Below are 27,448 nucleotides of genomic sequence, written 5' to 3'. Positions count from 1 at the left end.
AAGTATGGATCCCCTTCCTAAAAATGTACCTTCCTCATTTTTCTTTTGTAATTCAGATTAGATACAAAAAAATCATGTTTTCTTTTATATATTACATTCATATTAGGTCCATCACATCAGTCCTGATCCAAGCTGGAGATATCCTGTAGGATTGTACTTTGGCAAAGGCATTTATATAGGGTTAACCAATGTAACATCATTCGAGCATTCAATAAATACATATTTTTAGAACAACTACTTCATGCCAGGTTCTGTGCTAGTGCTGAGGACAGAACAGTGAGCCAGGCAGAAATCAACTCTGCTGTCTTGTATATTTCTAATGACCTGCTTTGATACAGGGCTTACACAGGTCTACCCAGGCTTTCTTTTTCCTCCATGTAATCAGATTTTTCAGCTTGAAATAACATACTTAGCAGTAGATACTTGTCAAGTCTGTGGCTACCTTTTTCTTAATTTTTAAAATGTTTTTATTTATTTTTGAGAGACACAGAGAGACAGAGCACAAGTGGGGGAGGGGCAGAGAGCATGAAACAAAGAATCTGAAGCAGGCTCCAGGCTCTGAGCTGTCAGCACAGAACCCAGTGAGGGCTCAAACTCACAAACTGCAAGATCATGACCTAAGCTGAAGTCGGACGCTTAACCGACTGAGCCACCTGGGCACTGCACCCAGTATCTTTTGAATACTCTTCCTGTATTTGGGGATTTTCTTCAAGATATAATTCCTGTCTCCTTAAGGCAGAATGCAAACTCAATTTCCAAGCCTTTCTTGAAGCTAGGGTACAGGCAATGACCTATTGTCAACTGGGGTCCACATGATTTCTCTGATTGAGAAGACACCAACCCAAGGATGCAAAATTCACGAAAAATCCACTTTCCAGAGGGTGTGAGGGTGGAAGAATCTGTTTTTCCAGGGAAGCATGGGTGAAGTTTTTGGCATCTGGAGTATAGCAGTGCAAATTATGGTGGTGTCTCACTGCAGCTGGCCCACAGAATGGTTTATTTTTGGCTGCACAGATTGTTGGCCTTTCTGGCCATACCAGAGGTACTGTGAGCTACCTAAGATTCTCAATTGCTTATCTTTTAAAAACCAGTTAGAGTGAGTTCTATTCTTTGTAAAATATTGTGACTAATGCATATACTGAGCTACTGTTATGTGCTAGACTCTATGCTGGCATATTCCTATGTTACTTTGATTAAACTTCATAAACTTCATTTAAGGTATAAATTCTTATACATTTTACAGATTAAAAAACTGAGATTCAAAAGGTCACTTTATTCAATCTACAATACTAAAAACCTGCTGTGTGACACCCACTGGGAATAGAATATTGAAGGAAATAGTTCCCTGCAACTGTAAAAAGAACAGCATATTGTTTTTAAATGTCCCCTTATCAAAATAAGAAGCACCAAATGGCAGATGTCTAGAGAGAAGGACCTCAGGCCAGTAAAGGCCTCATTTTAAATATAGAAACTCCCTAAAAATAGCCACCCATGTTACAGACTCAACAGGTGATTGGCCCAAAAAGAAGGGAGTGGAATCTAGGCTGTGGTGAAGGAGAGTGAAAGGGCAGTTCACTGTTTCCAGCTTCTCTCACCACAATGGCTCTGCCTCTGAGGTCCCTGAGTCGGGGCTTGGCAAGCACAGCAAAGGGAGACCATGGAGGGGCAGGAGGTGAGTGGGGCTGCTGCCTGACCCTGTGGCTTACATACCTGTACCCCTCTCCCACCTGTCTGGCCTTCCGCGGTTCTGAGGACCGACCCCCACTCCGCCTCCCCCCTACCCACCCTTTAACTCTAACCTTCAGAGGCCCTCCCTTCCCCACCTCTCTCTCATCTCTGCCTTCCCCCCACCCTGCTGTAGCCAGCACTTGGCGCCTCCTGACCTTCGTGCTGGCGCTCCCGAGTGTGGCCCTCTGCACCCTTAACTCCTGGCTCCACGCGGGCCATCGTGAACGCCCCAAGTTCATCCCATACCACCACCTCCGTATCCGCACCAAGGTATGCTGGCTTGAAGCCTTGGCCCCCAGAGCGGGAGCATGGTTCAGACGGGCAAGGGGTGCTGGGGGACCCCCTGGCCGGGACCTCGCTGACAATCTGCTCTCCCTCTATTCACAGCCCTACTCCTGGGGAGACGGCAACCATACTCTTTTCCACAACCCCCGTGTCAACCCTCTGCCCACCGGCTATGAACAGTGAATGGCCCTGAGGCCCCAGTGGATGTCCCCAGCCCCAATAAAGGTGTGAAAACTGTGTGTCCGCAGGCTCTCTGGGGACCAGGATAGGGGCTGGAGGGGCCTCCAAGGAGTTCCACTGGGTGCATGCGCACAATGCAGTCTGTGGTCTACATGCTCTTCCCAAGGCCATGATTTGGGAGGTGCTCCAGGGAACATCCTTGATGACTAGGTAGGAGATCTCCATCCTCCCTTTCTCTCACCTATTGATAATTAGGGCTATAGCCTGTAAAGGTCTTTCACATAACACTAACCTCACAGTAACTCTGGGAACAAGATATAATTTTGGTTCCCCTTCTCCAGACGAAGAAATGAGATTCTCAGATATTAAATGACTTAAATAAGGGCCCTCCTCAGAGGTCCCTGGAAACTCAGGGCTGCAGACTCTGAAGTACCACTTGTCTCTTGACATTTATTCACAGCTTTTGTGAATTCTGGTTTTTGGAAACAACCGTGATTTCAAACAGGAACTACAGCCCTATCTGTGAGTCTTCATGACCTAGTTTTGGATTTGGAATATTTTAGCTATTCTCTATGACCACCCTTAATGAGTCTTCTGTATTAGTTTGGGAAATCATATGCTCCTTTCTGGAAGCCTGGCTCTCCTAGCCTCTGGGGATCTCATTCAAGGGAGAGATTGGTTCAAACAAGTTCAGGGCATTTCACTCACCTCTTAGGAAAGTCTGCTCACTTCACATTACCAAAGAGCCTGAAGCCTGTGCTGAAACCCGTGAGAAACAGACACATTGAGTTCTTCCTTTGACTACTCCCCTGATGCTACATATATAGTGCCATTAAAAAAAAGATTATCTCAGGCCTCAATCACCTGAAAAAGTGAGTGAATGTTTTCTAGGCCCACAAGCAGGGTCCCTCAACTCTTCCTAGAATAGTACTCAGGTCCCTAAATTAAAGCTCTTTGATTAAAGAAGACTGTTTTATAAACATCTTTATTTAATATGGCAATTCTTATATATGAAAATTTATGCTGGCATAATGCTTGCTTTTGTAAAAAGTGAGTCATCACTGAAGAACTCTGACAAATATGTTAAAATATAAAAACCTTTCAAATACCTTGAGAAAGTGGCTTAGCACCTGGTAAGTTGCTCAGTCCAGTCCATATCTATACAGAAGTTATTCCCATGGAAATAGATTTGTAGGCAAAGTCAAGCCCAGCCAATAGGGGTAGATACAAACAGAAAAGTGAATTATTAGGACAAAGGCAAATTTGAGGCCTCACAGTGGACATCTTCCCCACTGAATGTGGCAGTGTCTTCAGGATTGTTATCCAGCATTTCTTTGTACTGACGTTTGAAGAAGCCAAGCTGTGAGGGGAAGTAAATCAGAAAAGCTGGGTAAGAGGGCAAGGAAGAAAGTTGGGAGTAGGAAGAGGCTGAAAGAGAAGAGAAGTTGGCTTGCATTTCTGTGCCAGAACATTTATGTGAACAACAGCTATTGTGTATTATCTACTGTGTGCCAAGCACAATGGTTATGCATATAAGCTATAGTAAAACAACATAGATTCATAGGCAGGCCTACACACATACCCTGTCCTCGTTTCTGTCTCACTTCAGCTACTTTGTAGATATAGGCATGATTATCATTTCAAAAATGAGAAAACAAGTTCAGAGAAGTAGAGCAAATTGCTTGACATTAAAGAGCCAAAATGCACACACAGGCTGGCCTAACTCCATTGTCTGAGTTCTTTCCACTATACCATCCTGTCTCTGAGAGGGCTTGGGTTGTATTCTGCTGGTGTTGAGAGTGGGATGAAAACACTCACCTTGTAGAGGATGGCTGTGATGAGAGCCAGCAGCAGCAGTCCTCCCAAAGAGCTGCCCATAATAAGGGGGATGGAGTTGTAGACCTCATACTTCTCTAGTACCATCTCCATCTGGAGTGGAGGTGACCTCATCAGAAAGTATCAGAACTCTTGCTGTCCCAGACTCTTCCCAGGTTCCCCAACCTTTAGCTCTCTCCCCTCCTTCCTTTACTCCAAGGGGTGACATACAGAAAAACTCATGGGCGTAGGGACAACCCTCCTGCTGAGAGACCTTCATCCTTCCTCCCTCCAGGCTTGTGAGTCTCCCACAAGGCACCACAGATTTTGCATTAGGAGCCCTCTTACCAGCCTGGCCACTGCCTACCACACAGTCACTACCTGAGCACTCAAGAATGCCTCTTGTCCTGGAAGCTGGGAATACATGGACCTGTTGAACGTGATTTCAGCCACACTTACAATCAATACCTTCTTCTGCAATGTCTACAAAACAGAGGGGGCACAGATGAGGAACTAGCACTGGGAAAGGCACAGAGTTCAAGAAATGTCCTGGCTGGAGGATGGACACAGACGTCATCTGGTGGCACCTGAATCCTGGGTGGAAGGGGGGGCTCTCCTGTTGGACCTACACACCTGGCTGACCCAGTCAAAGCTGAGGTTGCCCTTCAGGATGAATTCAACTTCCTCCTGGATGCCAAAGGAGGGCAGGTCACAGCGGAACCTCAGGCAATCAGCAATGGAGCAGTTCTAGGGACAGGAGAGGAATGAAGTTGAGGAGGGTCTTAATTTAGGCAAGAACGACAGCAGAAAATAAACTCTGTCAGGCTTGGGGTCGAGAACAGATGAACAATTATGGGACATATGTATACATCTGCAACCCAGCAAGTGCATTTCCCTATATGCCCCAATATGCAGCTGGTCTTGCAATGCGAATCCAGGGTCTTTCTCACCAGTACAAGACTCCCTGGAATCTGGGTCAGGAATTCAGGATGCTGGGGAGGTTCCCTCTCTGACACACAGGGGAGACTCTAGTGAGAGAGAGAAAATAGCCACAAAATGACCAACATTTCACTGGTAAGACGGTGTGGGGCACTGTGGGGTCAGACTCCAGAGCATTAGGAAAGGCAAGCAGGCACCTGTGAAGGGGCCACAACAGCCACATCCCACACAGCCACACCATTCAGCAGGATAGGAACCCAGAAATGAATGCTGATGGCCAGATCTCGCTGACTCAGGTTATTCACCTGCAGAAAATTGAGACACAACGTTATTGTGGTCCTAGAGCATCCCCAATCCTACTCCTTCCCTGGATCTAGCCCTCAGGTACACTGCCTGTCTCTTTTCCACAAGCTCCAAACATTAGCAGCACCATGGGAGGGAAGATATGGACGCTCCCTGGCTTCTCACACGATAACGATGCTCAGCTTCTTTCTTGCTCTTCTCACCAGAAGTTGAAAAGTTGAAGTACTTGGTAGATTCTTCCTGCCTGGAGAGAGAGGGCTTGTTGGTGAGAAACAGCTACGGAGCCATCCTCACTTTTGCCCCAGTCGTCTTCCAAAGGCTCTGTGGGCCCAGAAGAATGCCCAGAGATATAATTACAGTCCCCACATGCCTCTGCAGACTCAGCTTCAGCCCTTCTCCCATGACTTTTGCCCCAGTCACCCAGAACTGCTAGGTTGCCCTCTGATACCCTGGCTCTTTCAAGTTCCCATAACTTTGTTCAAGTTCTTTCTTTTGCTTGGAATGTAATTACCACTCCCCTTCTGGAAAATGTCACTTAAAGGCCCGACTTAAACATTGCTCATTATAACATTTAAACACTTTCCCACGAGAAGAAGGCATTCACATGGCTTTCTCCTCTAGTAGGTACGTGGTTGGCCTTAGGTAATGCTTGCAGAGGCCACTGCCAGAACAAAAAAGCCTAAGGGGACTCAAGGGAATCTTGGTTGGATCACTCAGGAAAAAATGCAGTGCAAGCCCCTCCAGATGGAAAGAATAAAATAAATGTGGCTATCCTGGGGCAGCTAAGTAAATGTGAAAAAGGATGGTGCACGAACACAAGACCCTGGAGCGGACATAAATGTCCCAGGCTGCAGGTGGTTTTCCATCCATCTATCCATGCATCCATGGCCTTCTTCAGTAAACATTTACCCTGTGACTGGCTGTGTGCTTGACTCTGGAGATACAACAGTTAACAAGCCATAATCCCTGTCTTTCCAGAGTTATCATCTAAGGTCTCAGTGGAATCAAGCAAACAAGCAACGGGACCTGCACATTTCACCAGCAGCTAGTGTACAGAAGCCAGGCCAGCCATACAGAGACTCTACGCCCACCCCCCCCACCCCCCCAGTTTTCCCACAGATGTGACTGTCAGTTTGATGATTAAGAACACAGGTTTTGGAGCCAAGCCATCTGGGTTCACATTTCAGTCTACCACTTCCTACCCAACTAATTTAAGGCAAGCTACTAAACCTCTCTGGAGCCCTGTAGTTTCTTCCTCTTTAGAATGAGGATGCTAATAATAGTGCCTGTAATAGAGTTGTGAGGCAGTTTGCAGCAATGACATAAATGTTAGAATTTATTTTTTCCCTCAGTGTGTTTGCCCTCCTCTATGCTCCTGATCCCAAATGTTTCTCTCTGTGCTTCAGTTTTTTCACCTTAAAACTTCAGTTCTAACTCTCTTTTCAAATTTGAGTAAATCACTCAGTTTCCCCAATCCTTGAAGAGGCACAGTAGTATATGGGCATGAGCACAAGCTCTGGAGCCAGACCATCTGAGTGATTCGTGGTGCTATCACTTCCCAGCTGACTGACAGGGGCAAGTTATTTAACCTCTTGATTTCTTTGTTGCTAAAAAAGGGTGGTTAACAATAACTATGTCATAGAGTTATTCGAAGGATTAAAGGAATGTAGATACGTGTCAAGTACATTTAAAATGCCTGTCATATCATAAGTATATATAACTGGAAGCTCTTAAATTATAAGTTTCACTGTTCTCCCATGGTTAGAAGGGGAAATTAGGACACGGAGTTTGGAAGGGCAATGACACACTGTTTGATCAGCACCCCCAACCCAGTTCCCCTAAAATTTCATGTGTCAGCAGCAGCAGCAGCAGCAGCAACAACAACAACAGTAGCAAACTCTGTCCCATGGCAATATTATAAGCTTCTGACCAACTCACTAAACCTCTGGAGTTTGGTGAGGTATTCAGGGCTCTTTGCTCTGCTTCCAGCCTGACCTGCCCCTGCTCCTCCACCCACCTTGAAAACTGAGAGCAACAGCCCTGCACTTGCCTCTCCTGTGGCCTGCTGCAGCCTTGGCCTCTTAGAGACTTTCCCAGCAGTTTCTCACACCTCTGCTCTCCTTCTGGTTTGGTGAAAACCTGACCTTTTATTTCCTCTGTGTGGTGACAAACCATATTCCCCACTTCAGAGTGCTAAAAAAGCCTCAATCTTAACCTAGTTAGTTTCACCTCTGCACATTCATATCTAGCACCAAAACCAGAATTGGCTTCATGTTAAAGGAAGCTTCCATCTTAGAGAAAGAGAGAGGAGTGCACAATGGTGGCAAATGTGCATCCAAATAGTAGGCCAGTTCATCAGAGAAGAAGCAAGAACTGTATGGTAGATGGTATTATAGATAAATGTACGGCTGGTCACAAGTATTTCCATGGGAGGAATCAGAGGGGATAGTTTAGATACCCATCCTTTCAAGAGCAGGCTGGGCAACCATGGGAGGTACTAGGCTTAGAGGAAGGTCAGAGGTCAAGGGAGGGCAGGTATTAAATACCTGCTGATCACCATGTAGACAGCATATTTCACAGGGAGCTCCAGCTGGAAGGTGGTCTTGCTGGATGTAGGCTTATTATTCTCACTGGAGAGAGAGGGGGGGGGATCCCAGTTGGGAAGGAATCCAAGAGAGAAATCTCTGACTGGGGCATGAGATGGAAGAGTGAGGGATACACCTGGACTCACCTGCTTACATTGGCCCTCAGAAACAACTTGTCTCCTAGGGTGGCCTTGTAGGAGACATCAAATGTGATTAGGAAGGTGCCCTGAGAGGAAAAGAATGAAAGAATTGGGATAAGGAAAGTCATGGGGGAGTGAGGGAAGAAAATGGGTAAGGACAAAGGAGCAGAGTGATGAGGATTTGGGGGGAAGCATTCACCTTAGTGCCCTCGTGGAAGATGGGATGGTTGATGCTACAGTTGCTGCTCCTCAGGCTCTCATTCCCTGTGGGCGCTGCCTCACATTCCAGTCGCAGTGGGCGCTGGTGTGGTTGCTTCCAGAGGAGGAAAAGAAATTCAAATATGTTACCCATGTGCATATGTGGGCTAGATATATAACAGTGGGGCATTGCAGAACAGTAGGGAAAAGGACAGACTTTTCAAAAAATGGTCTTAGGAAAATCGGCCTATTCAAAACAAAATAAAACAAACAAAAGAGCAAAACACATTGGATCCCTACCTCACTCCATACATTAAAATATTCCAGCTAGATAAAAATTCTTAATGTGAAAAGGCACAATTATAAAGCTTTTAAAAGATAATACAGGGGATTATCTTCATAACCTTGGAGTAGGGAAGCATTTCAGACAAGATCCACACATTAAAAAAAAAAAAAGACAAAGGAAAATATTTGATAAAATTCAACCACAATCAAATTAAGACATTTGGCTCATCAAGAGACACTATACAGAGACTGAAAAGACTGGGAACAGGACTGTAAAATATACTTAATACATATAACTGGAAAAGTATTAGTAACAAGAATATTAAAGAGCTCTTAACAACTAGAAAACTATGGACAACTCAGTAGAAGAATAAGGAAAAGACTTGGACAAGCACTTCCTAAAAGAAGAAATCAAAATGACCAGGAAATGATTACAATTTGCTCAACTTCATTAAATAAATGTAAATTAAAACTTCAAGGAGGTATCAACAGGTAGACAAAAATTTTAAAGTCTGACAATGCCAAGTGTTGGAGTGGATGGAAAGCCACAGGTGACGGAAGTGCAAATAGGTGGAAATGGTTTGACTTTACTTATTATAATTGAAAATATGCATACTCAATGATTCAGAAATTCCATAACTGACATACATCTTCCAAATATTATGCATATGTGTACCAAGGTACATGCTCAAGAATAGTCATGGCCAATATCAGAGAACAACTCAAATGACCATCAATTGTGAAATGGGTAAATAAGTTGTGGTACAGTCATACAAAGGGATTCCAAATAGCAATAAAAGTGTTTTACAGCCACAAGGAACAACATGGATGAATTTCACAAACATATGTGGAAGAAATGAATAAATATACAAGAGAACATATAACATGTTTCCATTCATATAAATTTCAAATATTGGCAAAAACTCACTGGTTTTATCTAAGAAACAGCAATCACTATTCTTACTGTGATCATCAGTTCCTAATATACTTTAGTGATTACCTTCGGGGAGAGAGTGAGGTTATAAGGAAAGGCACAGGGAGGACATCTGGGGGTGCCAGCAGTGTATTATTTCTTGACCTGATGCTAATTACATAGACATTTCATTAATATTATTCATTATACATAAGTTTTATGCACTTCTCACTCTATCTCCCTTCCTCCCTCCCTCCATCCCTCTCTGACTCTGGAACTCTCTGTGTGTGTGTGTGTGTGTGTGTGTGTGTGTGTGTGTTTATATTTCACCAGAGAAGAATTAAAAGAAAACTACTATAACCCAGAGCAGGGAAGAGATCCCAGCAACTGGAGCCCAAGGGAGCTATTTACCTGGGTTCCTAACACTCGTCGATAGGACAGCCCTGCTGGATAGTAGAAGTTGATCACAGTTCCATAGGAATCCTCACCTTCATTCCACAGAGTCACTGTCACATTAAGCTCCAAGGAGCTCCCTACCACCAGGGTCTGCAGGCTGGAGGAGGAAGGACAAAACTGAAAAAGAGGCTCCATTGGAAATGAGTTGGAATTGGATAGGGGGTAGGGGTGGGACTGTGGGAACTCATGAACTATTGGCTGAGAACACTCTGATCAAAATTTCTTTGTTAGAAGGAGAGCCAAAGGGAAACAAAAGTACATCTCATCCTATGAGGATGGGAGACCCAAAAGCTTAAGTGTCTAGAAATGAAAGCAGATAGAGCTCACCCTGAGGAGATGAGACTGACACTCAGGTCTCCTTCACAGAGGTGATCTTGTCCACAGTTCTTCTCAAAGGGGAGCTGCAGCAAAACAGAATATCTCTTCCCATCCATGTCTCAACCTTTCTTCATTCCCCTCATTAGGAGCACTCCTCCTAATAATGAGTAATACTCATTATTGAGTATTACTGAACACCCACTCTGCACCCAACAGTGTGCTAGACACTGACAAGAAGTGGGGCAGTAGGGAAGGGGCAGTTAGAATATAAAAGAATGATAAGAACTTTGGTTTCAAGGGGCACAGAATTTAGTTGAGGAGTTAAATCCAACTCACATTGGAACAATTATTCAACACTGTTAAGTAACAATAAGGGGGTGGGTAGGGAGTTAGAAAAACTGGAAACTACAGGTGAATTAGACATGGTTCTTGTACTTATGGAACCCACAATTCTAAAGGACCCACAAAAGTAGATGCAGATTGCTATGATTCCAGTCATGTAACGTTGGTATCACCATGAAGTAATAGGAAGCCAGGGAAGTGATAGATGCTGAATGTGGTTTCCAAAAGAGTGGAAGATAAGACTGGAGCTTTGGGGACTAGAGAAGATCTTTGGGGTGGAGAGAAGGAAATGTTTTCCAAGTAGGAGATACCACATGGAAAAAGGAACAGAAGTAGGAATGAGAAAAGTTGGGAAGGATTTGAAAAATGAGAACCAGAGAGTTTATATTGAGATAAAGTGGGCACCAGCTGGGACACGTGTAGGGTCTTAGCTAGGCGGGGCCTTGGTAACTGGGTGGAGGCAATTTGGACTTGATGTGGTTGGGAACCAAAATAGGTTTTGAAGCACACAGAGATACAGTGAAAATCAGTACATCCCTGGGATTTCGTCAGAAGACTCACAGAAGCAGTGAAGAGGTCCTGTGAGCCCACAGCCAGCACAGGGCGAAGGTTCTGAGATGAGGGGATGGGCTCCCCAGCCAGGGAGAAGTTGAAGTGTAGGATGATGGGACTCAACACGTCCTCCACACAGTCCTGAGGGAGAATAGGCTTTCAAAGCCCCACTATCCTTCTCCTTACTTTCCACCACTGGCCCTTCTCAACTGCATCCATTTCCTGCTGTCCAGTCAGAATTCTGTGCAAGCTGTTCAGCCAGGTACTCTGGCCTCAACTTTCCTCTCTCAGGCCCCACTCTCCCCACCCTTTCCACCTCACCCGACAGGCAGCAGAGATGCCAGAGATTATCCTTGGGCTCCTTCTCCCCCCACCTTTCCCAGAACCCAAAGTACTTACTGGTAAAAGCAGCTTAATGGTTTCACAGTAATCCCCCAGCCCCAGGGTTTTTCTTCGAGACAAAGTCCTGTTCTTGGTCTCATCAAAAATGGCACGAGAAATCAGGCGGCTTGGGTCTAATGCCAGATCGTACCTGACAGAGCTTTGGACATCACCTGGAGCAGAATGGGAAACAGAAGACGAAAAGTCAAAGAGAACCTCTGAAGTTCTATGTTTTGTTTTTTTTTATTATTCGTGCAATAAATATTTGCTGCGCACTTTCTATGGGTCATGAGATGTAACAGGTGCTGGGGATATAGGTAGAGAAGGAGATAGAGAAATATAGCCCCAAGCTCACAGTCTAGGAAAAGAGATGAGCATGTAGGACTTAATGTCACACCATGATCAACTCAACAGTGGGATCCTCAGTTGTACCAAGGAGGGCTTGCTGGACGTCAGAGGTGCCTCCCTGGGTGGGCCTTGTCTGATCTCTGACCTGGAGGATGAGCAGGGGTTGGTGAAGAATGGGGAAGAGAAAATCCCAGACCATGAGAACGGTGACTAAGACCAGAAGGGAGAGAGAGGATGGCGCATTTACAAAAAGGGAGAGTGAGATGAGGTGAGTTTGGAAGGGCAGAGAGGAGCAAAGTCAGCAAGGACATTGTAGGGAAGGATTTTGGTCTCTCTAAATGCAAGAAGAAAGTGGTTGAAGGGTGTTAAGCAGGAAAGTAAGGAAACTAGATTTGCATTTTAGGAACAATCCCTATAGTTTCTCTATGGAGATAGGGTGGGAGCTGCAAAAAACAGACATGGGAACAGCTCAAAGTATAGGTAGGAAAGGTAGGAGGTGGCTGGGGCCAGTGGGGAGAAATGGGCAGATGTATCCTGGAGATAGAACCTATGGCCTGGGTGTGGGGAGAGGGGGAGAAAAGGGACCCAGGTTTCCAACACTGGCAGCTGGGTGGATGTGGAGGTGGTATTTGGATTCCTGGGCCCATTCTCTCCTGACGATAGGGTGGGAACCTTTATGGGGTAAGGGGCTAGATTCACTAGGAAGAAACTCACCTAACTGGTCCAGTGAAATTTTGTGGATAGTGAGACAGACTGTGGCATATCCAGCTTCCAGAGTGGTGGGCACCTCTTCCCAGCACTGGTACACAGCCTTTGCCACCTCCGAGGGCATGAATCTCATAGTCACCCCCACATTCAGCACTGGCTGACTCCTGAGGGTGCAAAGAGGGGCTGAGGACCTGACTCTGACCTTGGGGAGGAGAACAAGGGAGGGGGCAGCTTTTGAACTGGACACACAGAGGGAAAGGGTGGGATGTGGGGAGTTATCACCTGAGCAGCAGCACCTGTCCCCGGGCCCCCACAGCCAGGTCCACTAGTCCATCCTGGGTGAGGTCCTGACCCCCACTCAGCGACTGTCCGAAATACTGGAGTGTGGGAGAGAGCTGGGAGCTTGCAATCCGCTGGCCAAAGAGGGAAAGGAGAAGTGGAAGTCAAGGGAAGGTCATTTGAAAGGTTTGAGAATAAAGATTTGGAAAGGAGAATACAGTGAATGAAAGTAGAACTGAATGGAAAAATTGAAAAGGAGAAATGAAGGGGTAGGAATGGAAAGCAAGTGTAGTGAGACCCCAGGGATCTCAGACAGAGAGAGGCAAGCTCCTTTGGCCGAATTCATGTGAGGGTACAGGCTAATGACAAAATTAAAGCATAACAATAGAAATATAATAGGTTAATTTACTCATCACGTGTATCTTCCTTCATAAATATTTGATGAACAGAGTTCTTAGTACTCCATTGAGTCATCTTTACAAGAAGCCTATGGAGTTTATCATTTAATGTTTCATAGAGGGGAACTGAGGCTCACAGAGGTTAAATCAGTCACTGCCTAAGGCAACACAGCTGACATGACTGGCCAGGCATTTGACCAGGGCCTGCAATCTCTTACCCACTAAACTGCCCACAACAGATTGGAGTCTGTTTGGAGCCAAAGGACAAAAGAGAGATAATTTGCACTTAGCTGGGCCTGGTGAAATTCATGGCAATAAACCCCTAAAAGGAGAATAGCTACTACTAAGGTCCATGACAAGAGGCACAGGGCCATCAGGCACATCTAAGACATGGGAAAGGAGGTGGAACTGGAAGAGGCTTCAGAGAGGGGCCTCACCTGGCTGTGGGAGGGCCTGATGCCCAGTTCTGAGGTTCCATGAAATAGGTAGACAGCACCCCGGTTTTCTTGCTCTCCTGGGGCACCGATGGCGACGTCTGTCAGTTTGTCCCCATTCGCATCCCCCAGCACTGTCAAGGCTGCCCCAAAGCGGCCCCAGGGGTGGCCCTGCTCCCCACAGAGAATGACCTCACACTGCCACCTAGCCCTCTGCAGAACAAAACCAGTGTCATGCCCCAACCCAGACAACCCCTCCACCCCACTCCCAGGCCCCACCCAGCCCAGGTCTCATCAGACACTCACCCCCTGGGGCAAGTGGCACACGGACACCTGGCCCCCCCACGCCGGCTTGTAGTAGTGTGGAGCCCCAATGAGGACAAGGTCAGAGCTACCATCTCTATCCACATCCACAGTACAGAGGGAGGCCCCAAAGTAGGAGCCAATCTGGAGGGCAGAGCGTGAAGTCACCCTGCCTGCCTGCCCCCTGCCACCAGAACCTTACCCCCTGGTCCCCCAAACCCCTTCATCTCCTCCCTCTCCATCCTTGGACACCCTGCCACCCTCATGGTCCACTCTGGATTCCTCTACACCCAACCTGGGTCCCTGCAACTTCAGCCTTTGGCTTCCATTGTCCGGACTCCCGGGTGAAGAGGACAACCTTCCCAGTATGCTGATGGCGGGGAGCCCCCAGGATCAGGCTCTTCACCCCCTTCCAAAAGGCCAGCTCGGTGGAGTAACCTGGGGGGGGGGGCAGGCCTCAGCACAAAATCTTCCTCCCCATCCCTTAAGCTCCTGCCCTTTCCAGGCAGCTCATCTCCTCCCGCCTGTGCCCCCAACCACAGCTTTTTCTCACCCAGGTAAGAGTCCCTCATGTCCACGTTCTCTTGAGACACACTGATGAAAGTGGGGCTCATATTTTGGGGGTATAGGAAGGCACCTCCAGACCAGCTGAAGCTCCCCACAGCCCCCAGAACTGGTCCATCCTGGGAGGAAAGGATTCCAGGGCTAAGCAGTTTTGAGTCAAAACAAGGCAGCCTATTCCAAAGCAATGCCTGCTACCAACTCCACTCGTTATTTGGAATTCTCTTTTCCTTACTTCTCTGCTTCCTGTCCAGCAGCTTCAATCCCTGACTCCTAATGTCTCTCTCAGTCCATCCCCAGTGCTGCTGCTCCAGTAAGTCCCAGCTCTTCTCACCCACTGCCCTTTCTGCCTCCTATTGTGTTCTTCTGTGCTCCACCCTCCTCAGTGTTAGGTTTCCTCAGACCAAATATATAGCCATCACCCAGCTGGCAACCCAAGATGGCTCCCTGTCACCAAGACCCTGAGGATGGTATCTCAGGTCCTCCCCAGACAAACCTGTGGAGTTGCTCTATGCTTTGAACACACCAAGTGTTTGACCTGGACACCTCTCCTCTCTTTCTGAGACGCAACTGCTCTCTTGGGAAGAGTCATCCTCAAAGCCACCTTCTCTGTGAGGGCTTCCTTGGCTCCCTCGGGGAGTGATAGGTGTTTCCTACTCTGCATACCTTGCTTATTGCCTTTCTAAACTTTTGACTGTAGATAATTTAGAACATATACAAAAGTAGAAAGAAATGCACAATGAACTCATAAGTACCCAGGTTCAATGATCAATTCATTACCAACCTCGATTCATTTCTATGTCCCTCCAACTCACCCCCAAAACTCTTTTGAAGAAAATCCCTCTGGATATTTTTAACACACATCTACTTTCACATAAGTCATGCTATTTTGTCATTTCTTTGGTCTGCATGATCTGGTCTTTCCCATCTCTCCACCCACTCCTTCCATGCTGCCCCTCACTCAACCTGCTCCAGCTGTGCTGTCCCTTTTATCTCTCTAGTGCAGTAACCTTGTTCATGCTTCAGGACCTTTGCACTTGCCTTTTCCCCTCCCTGGAGCAATCTCTCCCCAGATTTTCCCACACCTATCCCTTTCTCATCATTCACCCTCAGTTGTTATTCCTCAGGCCTCCTCTGATCATCTCTCTTGCTCTCTTCTAACACTGAGCATAATCTGAAGATCTTTTGTTTGTGTTTATTGTCTCCTCCCACTGTATATGTGCTCTGTGTGAGAGCAGGAACCTTGGCTATCCTGTTCTCTGCCGTGCTCCTAGCACCTACATACACTGCCTATATGTCTCTCTCTAAACGGACAGTGACCTTGAGGACAGGATCTCCTTCTTATTTACTTCACTTCTGGGTCCCAGGACCCAGCACAGGGCTGGCCCAGGATTGGTGCCTGAGACCTGTTTATCAAGCGTATGCTCCACCTACCATGGTGAGCACTGAACTGAAGCCTTCTTGTGACATCTCATGCTGGAAGGAGCTACTTGTCCTCGACTGGGTTCCTGTGGGAAAACAGGTCACTTAGGCTCTGGGGACCATGAGACCACAAGGACTTAGAAGGAGAAGAATGAGTCTGGGTCTCAGGTTCTGGGGCACACTTTTGGGTGACATGTGAATAGGGATGGACCCTCAGAACTGTAGGGAACAATCGGGTTGGGAACCTTTGGATTCCAAGACCCAAGCTCGCCCTGTATTTACCCTCCACTGCAAAGATCTTCTCCTGCAGCTGCTTCTGGATGCTGCTGAGTGCTGCAAAGTTGTCCACCTTGAACACATGATCCTGAGAGGGCACTGAGCCAATGGTGTTCAGCTCCTCCCTGGCAGTGGGTTCCTGGAAAGCATCTCCCACCTGTGGCAGAGAGGCAGCTGAGGAGGAGCCCACCAGCCTTTCTGCATGAGTCAGATGCAGTCTCAGTCTGAGAGAGCCACGAGGAAGAGGACGTACCCCAATGGCATAGCGAATGATGCCAGCTTTCTCTGCCAGGGGCATGACATCACTGTATTCCAGGGGATCTTTGTATTTCTGCCCATCTGTGATGACAATGAGAATCTTCTTGGCACTTTCACGGGCACCATTCCTACTATGAAACAGTTCTTTCCTGTCAAGGAAGAAAGGGAGTTGGCTCTCCTGAGATGAAACTGATTTTGAAAAGAAATCATTTGCAGCTCTAGAAGGTCATCTGGGGAGACTTTGGTGTTCTGGTACCCTTTGACTTTACCAGGAAAAATGTTAAGAAAATGCCTCAGCTACGGGTGCCTCGGTGGCTCAGTTTGTTTGGTGTCAGACTTTGGCTGAGGTCATGATCTCACATCTCATGAGTTGGAGCCCCACATGGAACTCTGCACTAACAGCTTGGAGCCTGCTTGGATTCTCTGTCTCCTTCTCTCTGCCCCTCCCCCAATCTCTCTCTTTCTCTCTCTCAAAAATAAATGAAAACTTAAAGAAAATAAATAGTCTCAGCCCTTTCTGAAAGCCATACAATGATTATTAAGAACAATAATAAATGTACTCCTATGTCTTGTTCTAAAAATCCTGCCATTATGGAACCTCATTTCCAGGAGCCAGTGTGGTTCAGAGTAGGAGCTTTGGATTGAGACACTTGGTCAATTGGTTTACCTCCCTGAACCTCTGCTTGTCTTCATGGAATATGAGAATAAGAATTGTGCCATAGCTCATCTTCAATGTTGGCCCCAGTGTGCCACATCTGATTCCCTTCCCATATTGAATCTGACCTGTGACTTGTTTTAATCAGTAGCATGAAATGGAAATGACACTATTCTAGTTATGGGCTTAAAAAGCCTTGGTAGCTCTTGCACTTTGGGGAGCAAAGTTGGTAGGGGAATGCCTTGTTCAGTGTTTCTCCAGCACCACCCCTAGAGTGGTACCCTGGGGTGCACAAGTCAAAGATCCCAGACATTCACCCAGTTCTTTCCCAGAAGAGCCACATCTTCTGTTCTGGCCCCACCACCTAAGCCATTTCTTCATGGTCTGCCTAGCACCCAATGCTGGACAGGCACATGGTAAGCACCCAGTTAATGCAGAGAACTCACATAAATGAGGATGTGGGGGTAGAGGGATGTGAGTGAGGAGACAGGCAGAACACACTTGGCAACAATTCCTGACTCTCTGCCAGGGATGTCAAAAAGGGGTGCACCATTTTCTGGATAAAACTCTAACCACTTGTCCAGCACTTCATGTTCAGAAGCACCTCATGCATCAGATCTCATATAATCCTTACAACCAAGATGTACGTTTATCCTCATTTGACAGTTTACTGAGACTTAGATTCAGTAACTTCCAGTGTTGCCCAGGTTATCAGCAGGGAGCCAGAATGAGAACTCTGATTGTCTGAACCAAAGCTTATGTCTCTGCTGCCCCAGGTGGAGTCAGAATCTAGCCAATCCAAGGCCGGCAGAGAGGAAACACTGCAGAAGAATCCCACACTATATCGGGGGGAACACTCCATGGAGGACAGCCCCTCCACTCCCCTTTAGAGCCTCTTTCTCCAGAACTTCCTAGAGCTGTGCAGACCAGCATGAGGAAGTGGTGTGGCAGTGTGTCCAAATGAGGCAGAAGGGAGAACTTACACTACTTTCAGGATGCCTGTGGCTGTAAAAGTCAGGCCTTTCAGTTGTCTGATGGGATCCACGAGGCTCTGAGGGCTTGAGCTTCTCTGGAATTTAGTGAAGGTGAAGTGGATCTCCAGATGGTTGGAGTACTGCATGAGTGAGAACTGCAAAGACCAAGAGGAAGGCCCTGGGTCTCAGGAGTTATTTTTAAATTAACTTTTATTTTGGAATAATTTTGGATTTACAATTTCCATGTGTTTTTTGAGGCTAAAACCCAGGAGGAAATTGGCCCAAAAAGAAAACTAGGAAATCAAAACCAAATAATGCTTCTTTCATACTTTGGAAATACTGCAATATTTGTTAAAATAAGATTTTTTTTAAACTTTCATAACATATGAAATAAACTTGTAGGCTATATTTCCTCACTTCTCAAGAATTCATACACACATGTACACTAATTAGTGAGAAATAAAATAAGAGAAATCATGAGTTGCATGGAAAACACAACAAAGAAATCATTAAGTATTTGGCCAAGGTATCTTCAGTCTAATTTCATAGCAAAACTATTTTTGCAATCCTTTCAATGATTTTTAACAGTAAAAAAAAACATATTTCCTGGGCCATATAAAGACATATTAAATGTCACAGGGGAATTTCCTCAGGTAAGGGCACAAATCAGCCCTGCACTGAGACCTTAGCCTTATCATGGCATAGGTCCACTGAGCCCACCCCCAGCAATGCCAGGCCTCCTCCTAGGTTGGCCTTTCCCAAAGGCAGCCACCACCACCCCAGCACTCCCCAGGTCTCAGGGACCCAATCTTCACCAGTGTGTTGGTGCCCTCAAACTGTCCCATCACAGCTATGACAAAGTCCTTCATCTGCTTAAAGTCCCTTTGGTCAATACTTCCAGAGCCATCAATCAGGAAGACAATGTCCATCTCTTGACTTGGACACTCTGTAGAGAAGGAGGAAGGAATCAGAGATGCTAGTGTGGGGCCCAGCTGTCTCCCAGGACCCAGAAACCCTTTCTGCTCCACAGACTTACAGTGTCATTCCTGGATTAGGAATCAATTCCCACCAAGTTTCCAGCACCCTCCACTGCCCAAAATTTAAGAAACCAACCAAACAAAGAGAGAGAGACAGAGAGAGAGAGAGAGAGAGAGAGAGAGAGAGGGAGAGAGAGAGAGAGAGAAACACAAAGAGAGAGGCAAACAAGAAACAGACTTTTAACTATAGAGGACAAACTCTTGGTTACCAGGAGGGAGGTGAGTGGTGGATGGGTGAAATAAGTGATGGGGATTAAGGAGCACACTTGTCATGATGAGCACCAGGTGATACATGGAATTGTTGAATCACTATTTTGTACATCTGAAACTAATATAACACTGTGTGCTAACTATACTGTAATTAAAATTAAAACTTTATTTTAAAAAGCATTCTAACCACAAAAGAAAAATCTGTTGCCCAAGCCCCTTCCCCCTCATCAGGGTCCCTATTGCTTCCCACCTTCCACAAGGCCTAGAACATGGAGGAGGAAGGAAAGGACAGAGACAAGGTGGGCTCCTTATTCGCTTAGTCAACAAATATTTATTGAATACACACTCTAGGAATGTTGTAGAGCACAGGGGAAAGCAATTTATGAAAGTGATTCAGAGTGTGTATTCTGAGCATGCCTGGGCTCAAATCCCAGCTCTTGCATCTACTAGTGGTCAATTCAAGCAAGTTATGTAACTTCACTGGGCTTCAGTTTTCCCCATCTGTAAAATGGAGATAATAATAGTGCCTAACACATGGACTAGGATAAAAAGTAATATGTGTATAAAATGCTTAAGATTGGGCCTGGCCCCCCATAAAGGTTAGCTCCTATCACCATCATCACCATGTGCCAGGCATTGTTTCAGGCCCAAAAACACACCTGCATAGATGCTAAGTTGTGCCACCAAGACACACCCCCTATCAGGATGGAGGTGCTTATTATCAGCTGCAAGTAGTTGGCTGTTGATGGCTCCCAGCTGATAACTAAGCATCAGGAGTTGCCCACAGTTACACCTCCTGCTCCTGGGGGCAACCTGCATGCAGTCATGTTCCAAGCTTCTCTGAGTTGGCTGAAGCCTCTGTTCTGATCCATCACAGTCCACCCTCTTTCTCTAATGAGTCCTGCTTCCTTCATGCTCTCAGAAGTATTGCTGCTGAGAAGATTCCCAAATGAGACACAGAGTTCATTTCTCAGGAAATCTGGTCTAAGTCCATAGTTTTAGAAAAGATACCATCCCTGCCTTCATGGAGTCCACACAGGGTAAAGACACACCTTATACCCATGAACAAATAAGACATTTCAGACCAACCCCAAACTCACATAAAGTGTGTGGCTTGTGTAAAGGACACAGTTGGTGCCTCCACCCGTACCCCACATCCTGTGTTGCTCTCAGTGTGGTAAGAGATCAGGCCACCACAGACAGAAATGAGGCATGATGCTGAACTGTGGCAGCTGGCCTCCTGCCACTGAAACAAAAATACTTTCTCCTCACTCCCCACACCTCCCCCATCTCGCCTATTCAACCAGCTGGTGCTTCACCCATGCTGAAAAGAAATGGAAGATCACTTTCCTCTCTGCTTCCTTGACCAGAAAATTCAGCCCTCCACATGGCTGGCCAAGAAGCCCTAAGGTGCTCCCCTTCTCACCTGTTATCTCCCAAGAGCTGGGTAGCTGAAGTTCCCTGTCCCCACATCTTTCACTTGTGTGCACTTGTTAGCTGGACCACAAAACCACCCACCATATCCTCTCTCAGGCCAGCCCAGTGGCAAGTTCCCTCACAATATCACTTATGTTCTTTGTTCCTTTTATTATATCCACTGGGCTCCCAACAGCAGGCACCAGGCTATAGCTGAGCACTGCCTGAGAAAAGACAGGTTAACATCAGGAAAGGTTGGTTTCATCTCTGAGCTTTGTTACTTCCAAACAGTGGGAACTCAGCTCTCTAAGACTCAGTTTTCTTGCTTGTGAGACAGGGATCATCCTGTCTACCAACCAGAAACTATGAGGATGCAATAAAAATGCACATCACACATCCAGCACTGTCTGGCATGCAGTCCCTTCATCCTCTACTCAAACTTGCCTTGCTTACACCAGGCTTATGTGCCTAAGTTCCATTTTCAACAAGCATCCCATCTCATGAGCCATGGAGACATCTAGAATAAAGGAGTTATGTCCTAGTGCTGAAATGCCACATCCTCTATTTTGACTGCACAGACATCCAAGGCAGTTCATGGCAACCCAAGACTCCTGGACACCCCTCCTCCACTCTCTCTGTCCCCTCTGTAGACTCTGCTCTCACAGTTTGAGAGGTGTTTCTGCTGCTATTTCACCTTTGCCTAAAATCCCACCATGCCTGGTATCATGGCTTCTCTAGTCCAAAGCATTGCTCTCAGTCAGCACCTCGAGTGCCCCTGGCTCTCACTTGGAGCCCAGTATCTCTTCTGATGCCACACAGAAAAGAGTTTACCTATATCTTCCTCCTAGTCTAAGCACATGGTTCTAGCTAGCTAGAATATCAGTCATAACAGTAGTCACATATTATGTGCCAGGCAGAGGTCTAAGTATATATATATATATATATATATATATATATATATATATATATAATCTTTTAATCCTCATAACCACCTCGATTATTAAGACCCAGTTGACCAAAGAGGAAATGAAAACCAGGGAATTAGGTCACTTGCCCAAGGACACAGAAGACAGACTTATTCAGAATGACTCTCAGAGAGATGATGTTCAGTGTCCCTGGCACCACTCTCTGTGGAAGACATCAGCAACAAAATGTGCATCACATTTTCCATGGCCCTAATTTTTGCTCCCTTTAGAAACTCATCAGTGAGTGATCAGGAATGGCCTCATACTTGGATCCCTGGATCTATCATCCTCACCACATTTTCGACCATCCAAGGCCTTTCCTCTGAAAGCCCAAGAAGCATCTCTGCACCTGTTAGCAACTGTGAGGTCCTCATGCCTCCTTTTCCTCTCAGCCAGCTTAGAGAACCTGTTGTAATCTGCCCTTCTTACGAGGCCAGACCATGTTCCCAGACCTTCTTGGGCTCACTGAGGCCTCTGGGAAGAGGCCATGAGCACAGGAAGCCAAGACCATAGTCTCAGGCTCTGCCCACTCCTCTGTGCCAGTATGTGTATAAAACAGAAATGCTGTCTCTAAAGGGACCTACTTGGCAGGGCAGCAGGCACTGTCCGAATGGTCTGCAGGTGGGAGCCCAACAGGAAGCAAAAGCCTTCTGCATACATATTCTCCCCACAGGCTCTGTGTGTGGTTGGGCCGCAGGCCTAGAGGCAGAGACCTGTGTGAGAAAAGGGGCCCCAGAATTCTCCATATTCTTCTCCCCCAGCCCAAGCCTCCTCTGGCCCCTGATCCTGCCCTTGTGACCCTTCTATGACCCAGAGAAACTCACCAGCAGCCAGGAGCGATTGGTGGAGGCTGCCAGGGACAGGCCCAGGGACATGTTCACGGCCTCTGGTGGTGCTGAGGGCAGATACACATGATCATACTCATGGGCACACCCTCATTTGGGGGGAGAATCAGGACTAGAGGCCAAGGAGAGACATTCTTGTACAGGAGGATTGAGGGCCCCAATTCCCAGGTGGAGTCACTCACTGTGCAGTGATATAGGTTGACATAGGCCAGTGGCAGCTGCACAGTCATACAACCGTCCTGTCCGGTTGACCGCCACCACCTCCAGGGGGGCTCCCACCACGAGTCTGGAGGCACAAGCATGACATATAGTTGTATGAGGGGTAAGAACACAGGGCGCTTCAGGTGAGGAAGTATCACCATGTAATAAGGAAGTGAGAGTTTGAGAGGGAAGCTCTTGGCATTTGCCACTCATGAGGCTATTCAAAAAGGAGAGCTTCAGTTTAACCCACATGTGCTGAAGGACTATGCTGGACTTTTTGTTTGTGTATGTGTGAAGATACATAAATAAATTTGTATTTATATATACAAATGGTTTGAGTGCTGTTTTTTAACATTAACCAAAAATAAATATATTCAAAAGAAAAACATTTTCCAGCCATGAGTAAGTGCATTTTGTTTCTGGGGTACCATCATTCTGAGCCACCCAAGAAATAGATCACCTCAAGTTACATGGAAAAAAAAGAATTTTTTTATATTAAATATAACTTATTGTCAAATTGGTTTCCATACAACACCCAGTGCTCAATCCAACAGGTACCCTGGAAAAAAATTAAAGGTTATTTATTTTTGAAAGAGAGAGAGCATGAATGAGCTGGGGAGGGGCAGAGGGGAGGGGAGACAGAATCCCAAGCATGTTCCGTGCTGTCAGCACAAAGCTGAATGTGTGGCTCTAAGCCACAAACTGTGAGATCATCTCCTTAGCCAAACTCGGATGCTTAGCTGACTGAGTCAGCCAGGCACCCCTACATGGAAAAATTTTAAGCCATAAGGTATCAAAACAAAAAGATTATTCTGTAATTAATTGGATAATTTAAATATAACATAAGCAATTTGAGTTGGACAACTTAAAGCAAAAGCATCAGACTCCATATCAATATCTACAGTCATATAAGTGCAAAAATTTATTTATAAAACCTTTTGAGAGGAGAGAATTTTTTAATTTTAAAAAAATGTTATCTCTGCCAACAATCTCTCCACTCAGATGAGAAAACTAGACAAATATTTGTGTGTTTTTAACTAATTAGCCAGGCAAACCACATTAGGTTAACATTTAAATCTTCCTTCTAGAAAGCTATCCCTTTATGGAAAGCTGAGATCCTTGTGGGTCTAACACTTGCTGATGAAAACCTAAATAGATGGTTAGAGATGTAGCAGTTTGGGACCTGCTGGCATAAATGGATGAGCAAACTTTTCATCTACATGTTTTCCTTTACCCTATCTATTCCTGATTCATAGGCTTGGTCTTTTCAGTGTTTGGGTTGTGTTTCAACAGACAATAGGAAAAACAATAGCTTTGTAGCAATCAGCATGTCATCCAGTCTATATATTTACTTTTTTGTAAATACTGGTGAACAGCAGTCAATCAATAGTTTATAGATGTGTGTGTGTGTGTGTGTGTGTGTGTGTGTGTGTGTAACTGATGGTGATGGAAGTGGGACAGTGGCTATCTTTGAATTTGTTGGATTTTGAGTGATCAGAAAAGGCCTAAGGGAATCCAGGGGAGTGGACCTGAGGATGTTCTGTACCTGGATCCAGGCGGCAGCTACCTGGGTATACACATATGAAAAATTTAGTGAGTTGGACCTTCCAAGATTGGGCACTTCAGTTTTTGCCCTGTATATTTCAAAATAAACAAACAAACCAAAAAAAAAAACCCATAACTCTGACATCTGGCATTTTCTTCCATGCCCCAGCCTGCCAGCTGGGTGAGGAAGGGGGATGGATGTGCTTTTAGAACTCAGTGACCTCAATATGCTACTTCTTGGCCAATTAAATCTTCTTGTATTCTCAGGCTCATTGCCAACTTGACCTCCTCTGTGAAGCCTTCCTAGAATTCCCTCCTGGGTTTGATCTCTTCCTTCTTATGCCTCCAGATTTCCGTTATACTTGCATCACATTGGGACTTTAGCAACTTGGGTCCCTGCTGCTGGGACCTGAGAATGTGAGTTTCTGGAAGCAGGGTGAGGTACATAATTGACAGTCCCAGTGTGAAATAAAAATGTGGGCCTTTTGTTCTGGGAGAAAAAAAGTTTTTTTCCCTTTTTTTTTCCTCCCCATGATCCTCCTCTTTACCTGTCCTGTCTTTACCTGTTTGCTATTTAGTGTTGAATTCCCCAAGGCACAGGGATTTTCCCAGGGCCAGTGCAAACCCCACAGACTGGGCAAACTGTGCACAGCCAACCTTGACCTTGCCTAACTCATACCAGGGGCTGAGGGCAGCAGGGGTCACTGGATAGGTGTGGGGAAGCAGGAAGCTAGGAACCACTCCACAGAAGGCTAGACTGCATGTGAGCCAAAGCTCCAAGCCTCCAGCACATCTCCACTTCCCCATCAATCTTAATGACCACACACAAATGCTAAGATCAATTCTTAATAATTTCAAGAAGAAGACTGCAAAACATTATTACAAGTGCAAGGGTAACTGTACTGGTCACTTACACTGGTCACATGCCACAAAGCGAGACCTGTCTGGAGGAGATTCAAGATCTCCCTCCTGAAGGAGTGTCTTGTCCAGAGTCTGTGGCCCTTCCTGGGACCGTGAATAGTTGGTAGTAGTGGTGTCAGTGGTGTCAGACTTTGCCCATGCTGCCCTTCCTCCAGATACCTCCTAACCCATGTTCATCCATTTGCCTGAAGGCTGAAGGGGTGAGGGTGGGGAGAGTGGGCAGGGCTTACCTCGATATGCCAAACTGGGCCACACTCTGTCCAAAGCTAACTCCATCCTCTTGAAAGACCATGGGCTCCTCCACATCCAAGTTGAACCCATAATAAGAAGCAATGACTGAGGAATATGGAGAGGGAAGTGAGGGTGGGAGGAACAGTCAGAGAAGCCTCATCTCCTCTGGATACCTGACTTTTGGGATCTTGATGCCCACCCCAGTCCAGCTCATCTTCCCAGGAGAAGGGTGTTCTTTTTGTTTCCTGATTTGACATCTGTGTGGCTCCTGTCTCTCCCTTCCTCAACAATAATCAAACCACAATACAAAGGGCAACAATCCAGAGAAATGCCCCTCAAGGATATTTCAAAGGACATGTACAACCTGAAATTGAGCCTGTCACCTCATGGTATGTTAGCTCAAGAATGTCCCTTATGATAATACAATTCGTTTCCTAAACTGAGACCTTCTGAGAATGAAAGGGACACCATTAACAATTACATCATGGTCCACCCTAAGGTCCAGATGGGGAAACAGACTTAGAATTTTTGATTAATTATTTATTCTTATGTGTTTCCCATGACCCCCTTCCTTGGTGCTAGGCTCTAAGACAACAAGGACGGCAACCATCTTGTGTTGGTGCCTGAGGCAGTGCCTGGCCCTTAACAGGTGACTAATTACTATTTGTTGGCTGACCCAGAACTGCACAGGAAGTCCCTGGTATAGCCAGGATTCCAACCCACTCTCCTGATCCTTCACATTCTCCTCTCTGGTGACTAAGCTCAAGAACCTCTGTGGAAGGCCCCCTACATTTCAAGGGCTTTTCCCACAACTCTCACTCCTAGACAGCAGGTTTCTTCTCCATTTCTACTAGAATTCCCAGCTGTCTCTGGATTGAGGAGTCAACTGCAAGCCCAAAGTAGGGAAGCTCTAAGAATATAAAGCATTAGGCCAGGATGTGACAGGCAAGGTCCAAACAACTGAATCTTGGGTTCTGGGAAAAGGCCAGATGTTGAAGGTGCCATAATCCTACCATGGCCACATGCAAGGGAGCTTCACATCCCAAATCTCCTCAAAGGATGATTCTATTTCTGAGTCTGAAAAAAGAACCTATGACCAGACAAGTAGGATGATGCCAAAAGTCTCAGACTGAAATGTCTCAGAGGCCAAGAGGGTGACATCAGTGAGTGAAGTGGGTGGTGTGAGTACCAGGGAATTATGGGCACTTAGAGCATGTGGCCCTTTTAAAGGAGGTAAGCATTACCAGGGTCTAGAATCCAGAGCTCCAGACCTTCCCATTTCTCAAGAGAAGCTGAAAGTCTGGATTTTTGTGTGGAATCTGATTTTTGACTGACACACAAATGATTTCAAATGACACAGAAATGTGATCCTGTTACAGGTTCAATTTCTGGACTATTCTCTTGGCAGTCGTGGAACAACCTACCTGAAATCAAAACCAAGGACCAAGGATGAGATATCCAAAGTTTCCCCTCCCTAGTGACTTCTATGGCCTTCCCCCCTGGGGCTCTGAGGCTGACTCCTGTCAACCATACCACCACACACACACACACACACACACACACACACACCAGGGGCCTGACAGAAGGTGGGGGGAAGCCTTGGGGAATGTGGAGAAGTAGCTTATTCTCCACCCAAACTTAGCCTATGAGTCCATCTTATCTCATCTTTGCTCAGGTTATGACCCTCCCCTGATTCCAGGCCATTCCTCTTTCCACACCAGAATCTAGACACTAAGGCACTCCCTTGCCTCACCTCCTCCACAGAGCTATATGAGTTGACCACCAGCCCCAGAATGCCCTATCAGACAGAGACCCCCCTGCCCAGACCTCTTCCAGCTCTGAGGCCCCACTTACCACCTAAGAGGAGCATAATTCCAAAAGCCATCATTGAGCAGCGTATTGAAGGAGGCGTGAAGAGCTGAGCAGTAGAGCACTGAAGGATACTTAGCGTCCTCGGGGAGAATTAAAATAATGACTCAGGCCTTCAAGTGACAGAAGGAGGGGCATAGTGAGGAAGTCTTTGGTTAATCATAGAACAGAG

The 27,448-nt window shown here is 46.1% G+C and overlaps 2 protein-coding genes across 5 annotated transcripts; one reads left to right on the top strand and one right to left on the bottom strand.

Annotated features, from left to right (window-relative positions):
- The first annotated feature begins 1,513 nt into the window (after positions 1-1,513).
- LOC106979089 (cytochrome c oxidase subunit 6A2, mitochondrial) lies at positions 1,514-2,252 on the top strand. Its single transcript, XM_015076846.3, has 3 exons — positions 1,514-1,672; positions 1,862-1,998; positions 2,116-2,252. The coding sequence occupies exons 1-3, from the start codon at positions 1,600-1,602 to the stop codon at positions 2,194-2,196; spliced, it is 291 nt and encodes a 96-aa protein (XP_014932332.1). The 5' UTR covers positions 1,514-1,599; the 3' UTR covers positions 2,197-2,252.
- A 913-nt stretch (positions 2,253-3,165) lies between these two features.
- Positions 3,166-27,448, bottom strand: ITGAD (integrin subunit alpha D). Of its 4 annotated transcripts, XM_027051557.2 has the most exons (30): positions 27,262-27,441; positions 25,407-25,512; positions 22,692-22,795; positions 22,489-22,559; positions 22,249-22,363; positions 18,852-18,982; positions 18,046-18,191; positions 16,403-16,556; positions 16,156-16,306; positions 15,886-15,959; positions 14,444-14,573; positions 14,186-14,328; positions 13,894-14,034; positions 13,591-13,800; positions 12,759-12,889; positions 12,483-12,640; positions 11,439-11,593; positions 11,049-11,180; positions 10,155-10,228; positions 9,783-9,924; positions 8,175-8,288; positions 7,982-8,061; positions 7,797-7,880; positions 5,416-5,494; positions 5,145-5,252; positions 4,959-5,036; positions 4,642-4,755; positions 4,390-4,491; positions 4,012-4,122; positions 3,168-3,553 (listed from the first exon to the last, which is right to left on the bottom strand). In XM_027051557.2, the coding sequence occupies exons 1-30, from the start codon at positions 27,293-27,295 to the stop codon at positions 3,440-3,442; spliced, it is 3,486 nt and encodes a 1,161-aa protein (XP_026907358.2). In that variant the 5' UTR covers positions 27,296-27,441; the 3' UTR covers positions 3,168-3,439. The 4 variants fall into 4 exon arrangements, with proteins under 4 accessions (XP_026907362.2, XP_053069212.1, XP_026907358.2 ...); XM_053213237.1 differs by lacking the exon at positions 13,591-13,800 and having other exon boundaries at positions 3,167-3,553; positions 27,262-27,445; XM_053213236.1 differs by lacking the exon at positions 7,797-7,880 and having other exon boundaries at positions 27,262-27,442.

The sequence above is a fragment of the Acinonyx jubatus genome, chromosome E3 (assembly GCF_027475565.1).
Source record: "Acinonyx jubatus isolate Ajub_Pintada_27869175 chromosome E3, VMU_Ajub_asm_v1.0, whole genome shotgun sequence".
Classification (NCBI taxonomy): domain Eukaryota; kingdom Metazoa; phylum Chordata; class Mammalia; order Carnivora; family Felidae; genus Acinonyx; species Acinonyx jubatus.
This window is presented reverse-complemented; position numbering and strand designations above follow the sequence as displayed.

Excerpts from the sequence above, each read along its gene's own strand:
- ITGAD (XM_027051557.2), bottom strand. The coding sequence starts at position 27,295 with ATGATGGCTTTTGGAATTATGCTCCTCTTAGGTG. Across the intron at positions 14,329-14,443 it reads CATGAGGGACTCTTACCTGG|GTTACTCCACCGAGCTGGCC; the intron begins GTGAGAAAAAGC and ends CCCCCCCCCCAG. Across the intron at positions 11,594-12,482 it reads AATTTCACTGGACCAGTTAG|GTGATGTCCAAAGCTCTGTC; the intron begins GTGAGTTTCTTC and ends ATTCTGCTCCAG.
- LOC106979089 (XM_015076846.3), top strand. The coding sequence starts at position 1,600 with ATGGCTCTGCCTCTGAGGTCCCTGAGTCGGGGCTTGGCAAGCACAGCA. Across the intron at positions 1,673-1,861 it reads AGACCATGGAGGGGCAGGAG|CCAGCACTTGGCGCCTCCTG; the intron begins GTGAGTGGGGCT and ends ACCCTGCTGTAG. Across the intron at positions 1,999-2,115 it reads ACCTCCGTATCCGCACCAAG|CCCTACTCCTGGGGAGACGG; the intron begins GTATGCTGGCTT and ends CTCTATTCACAG.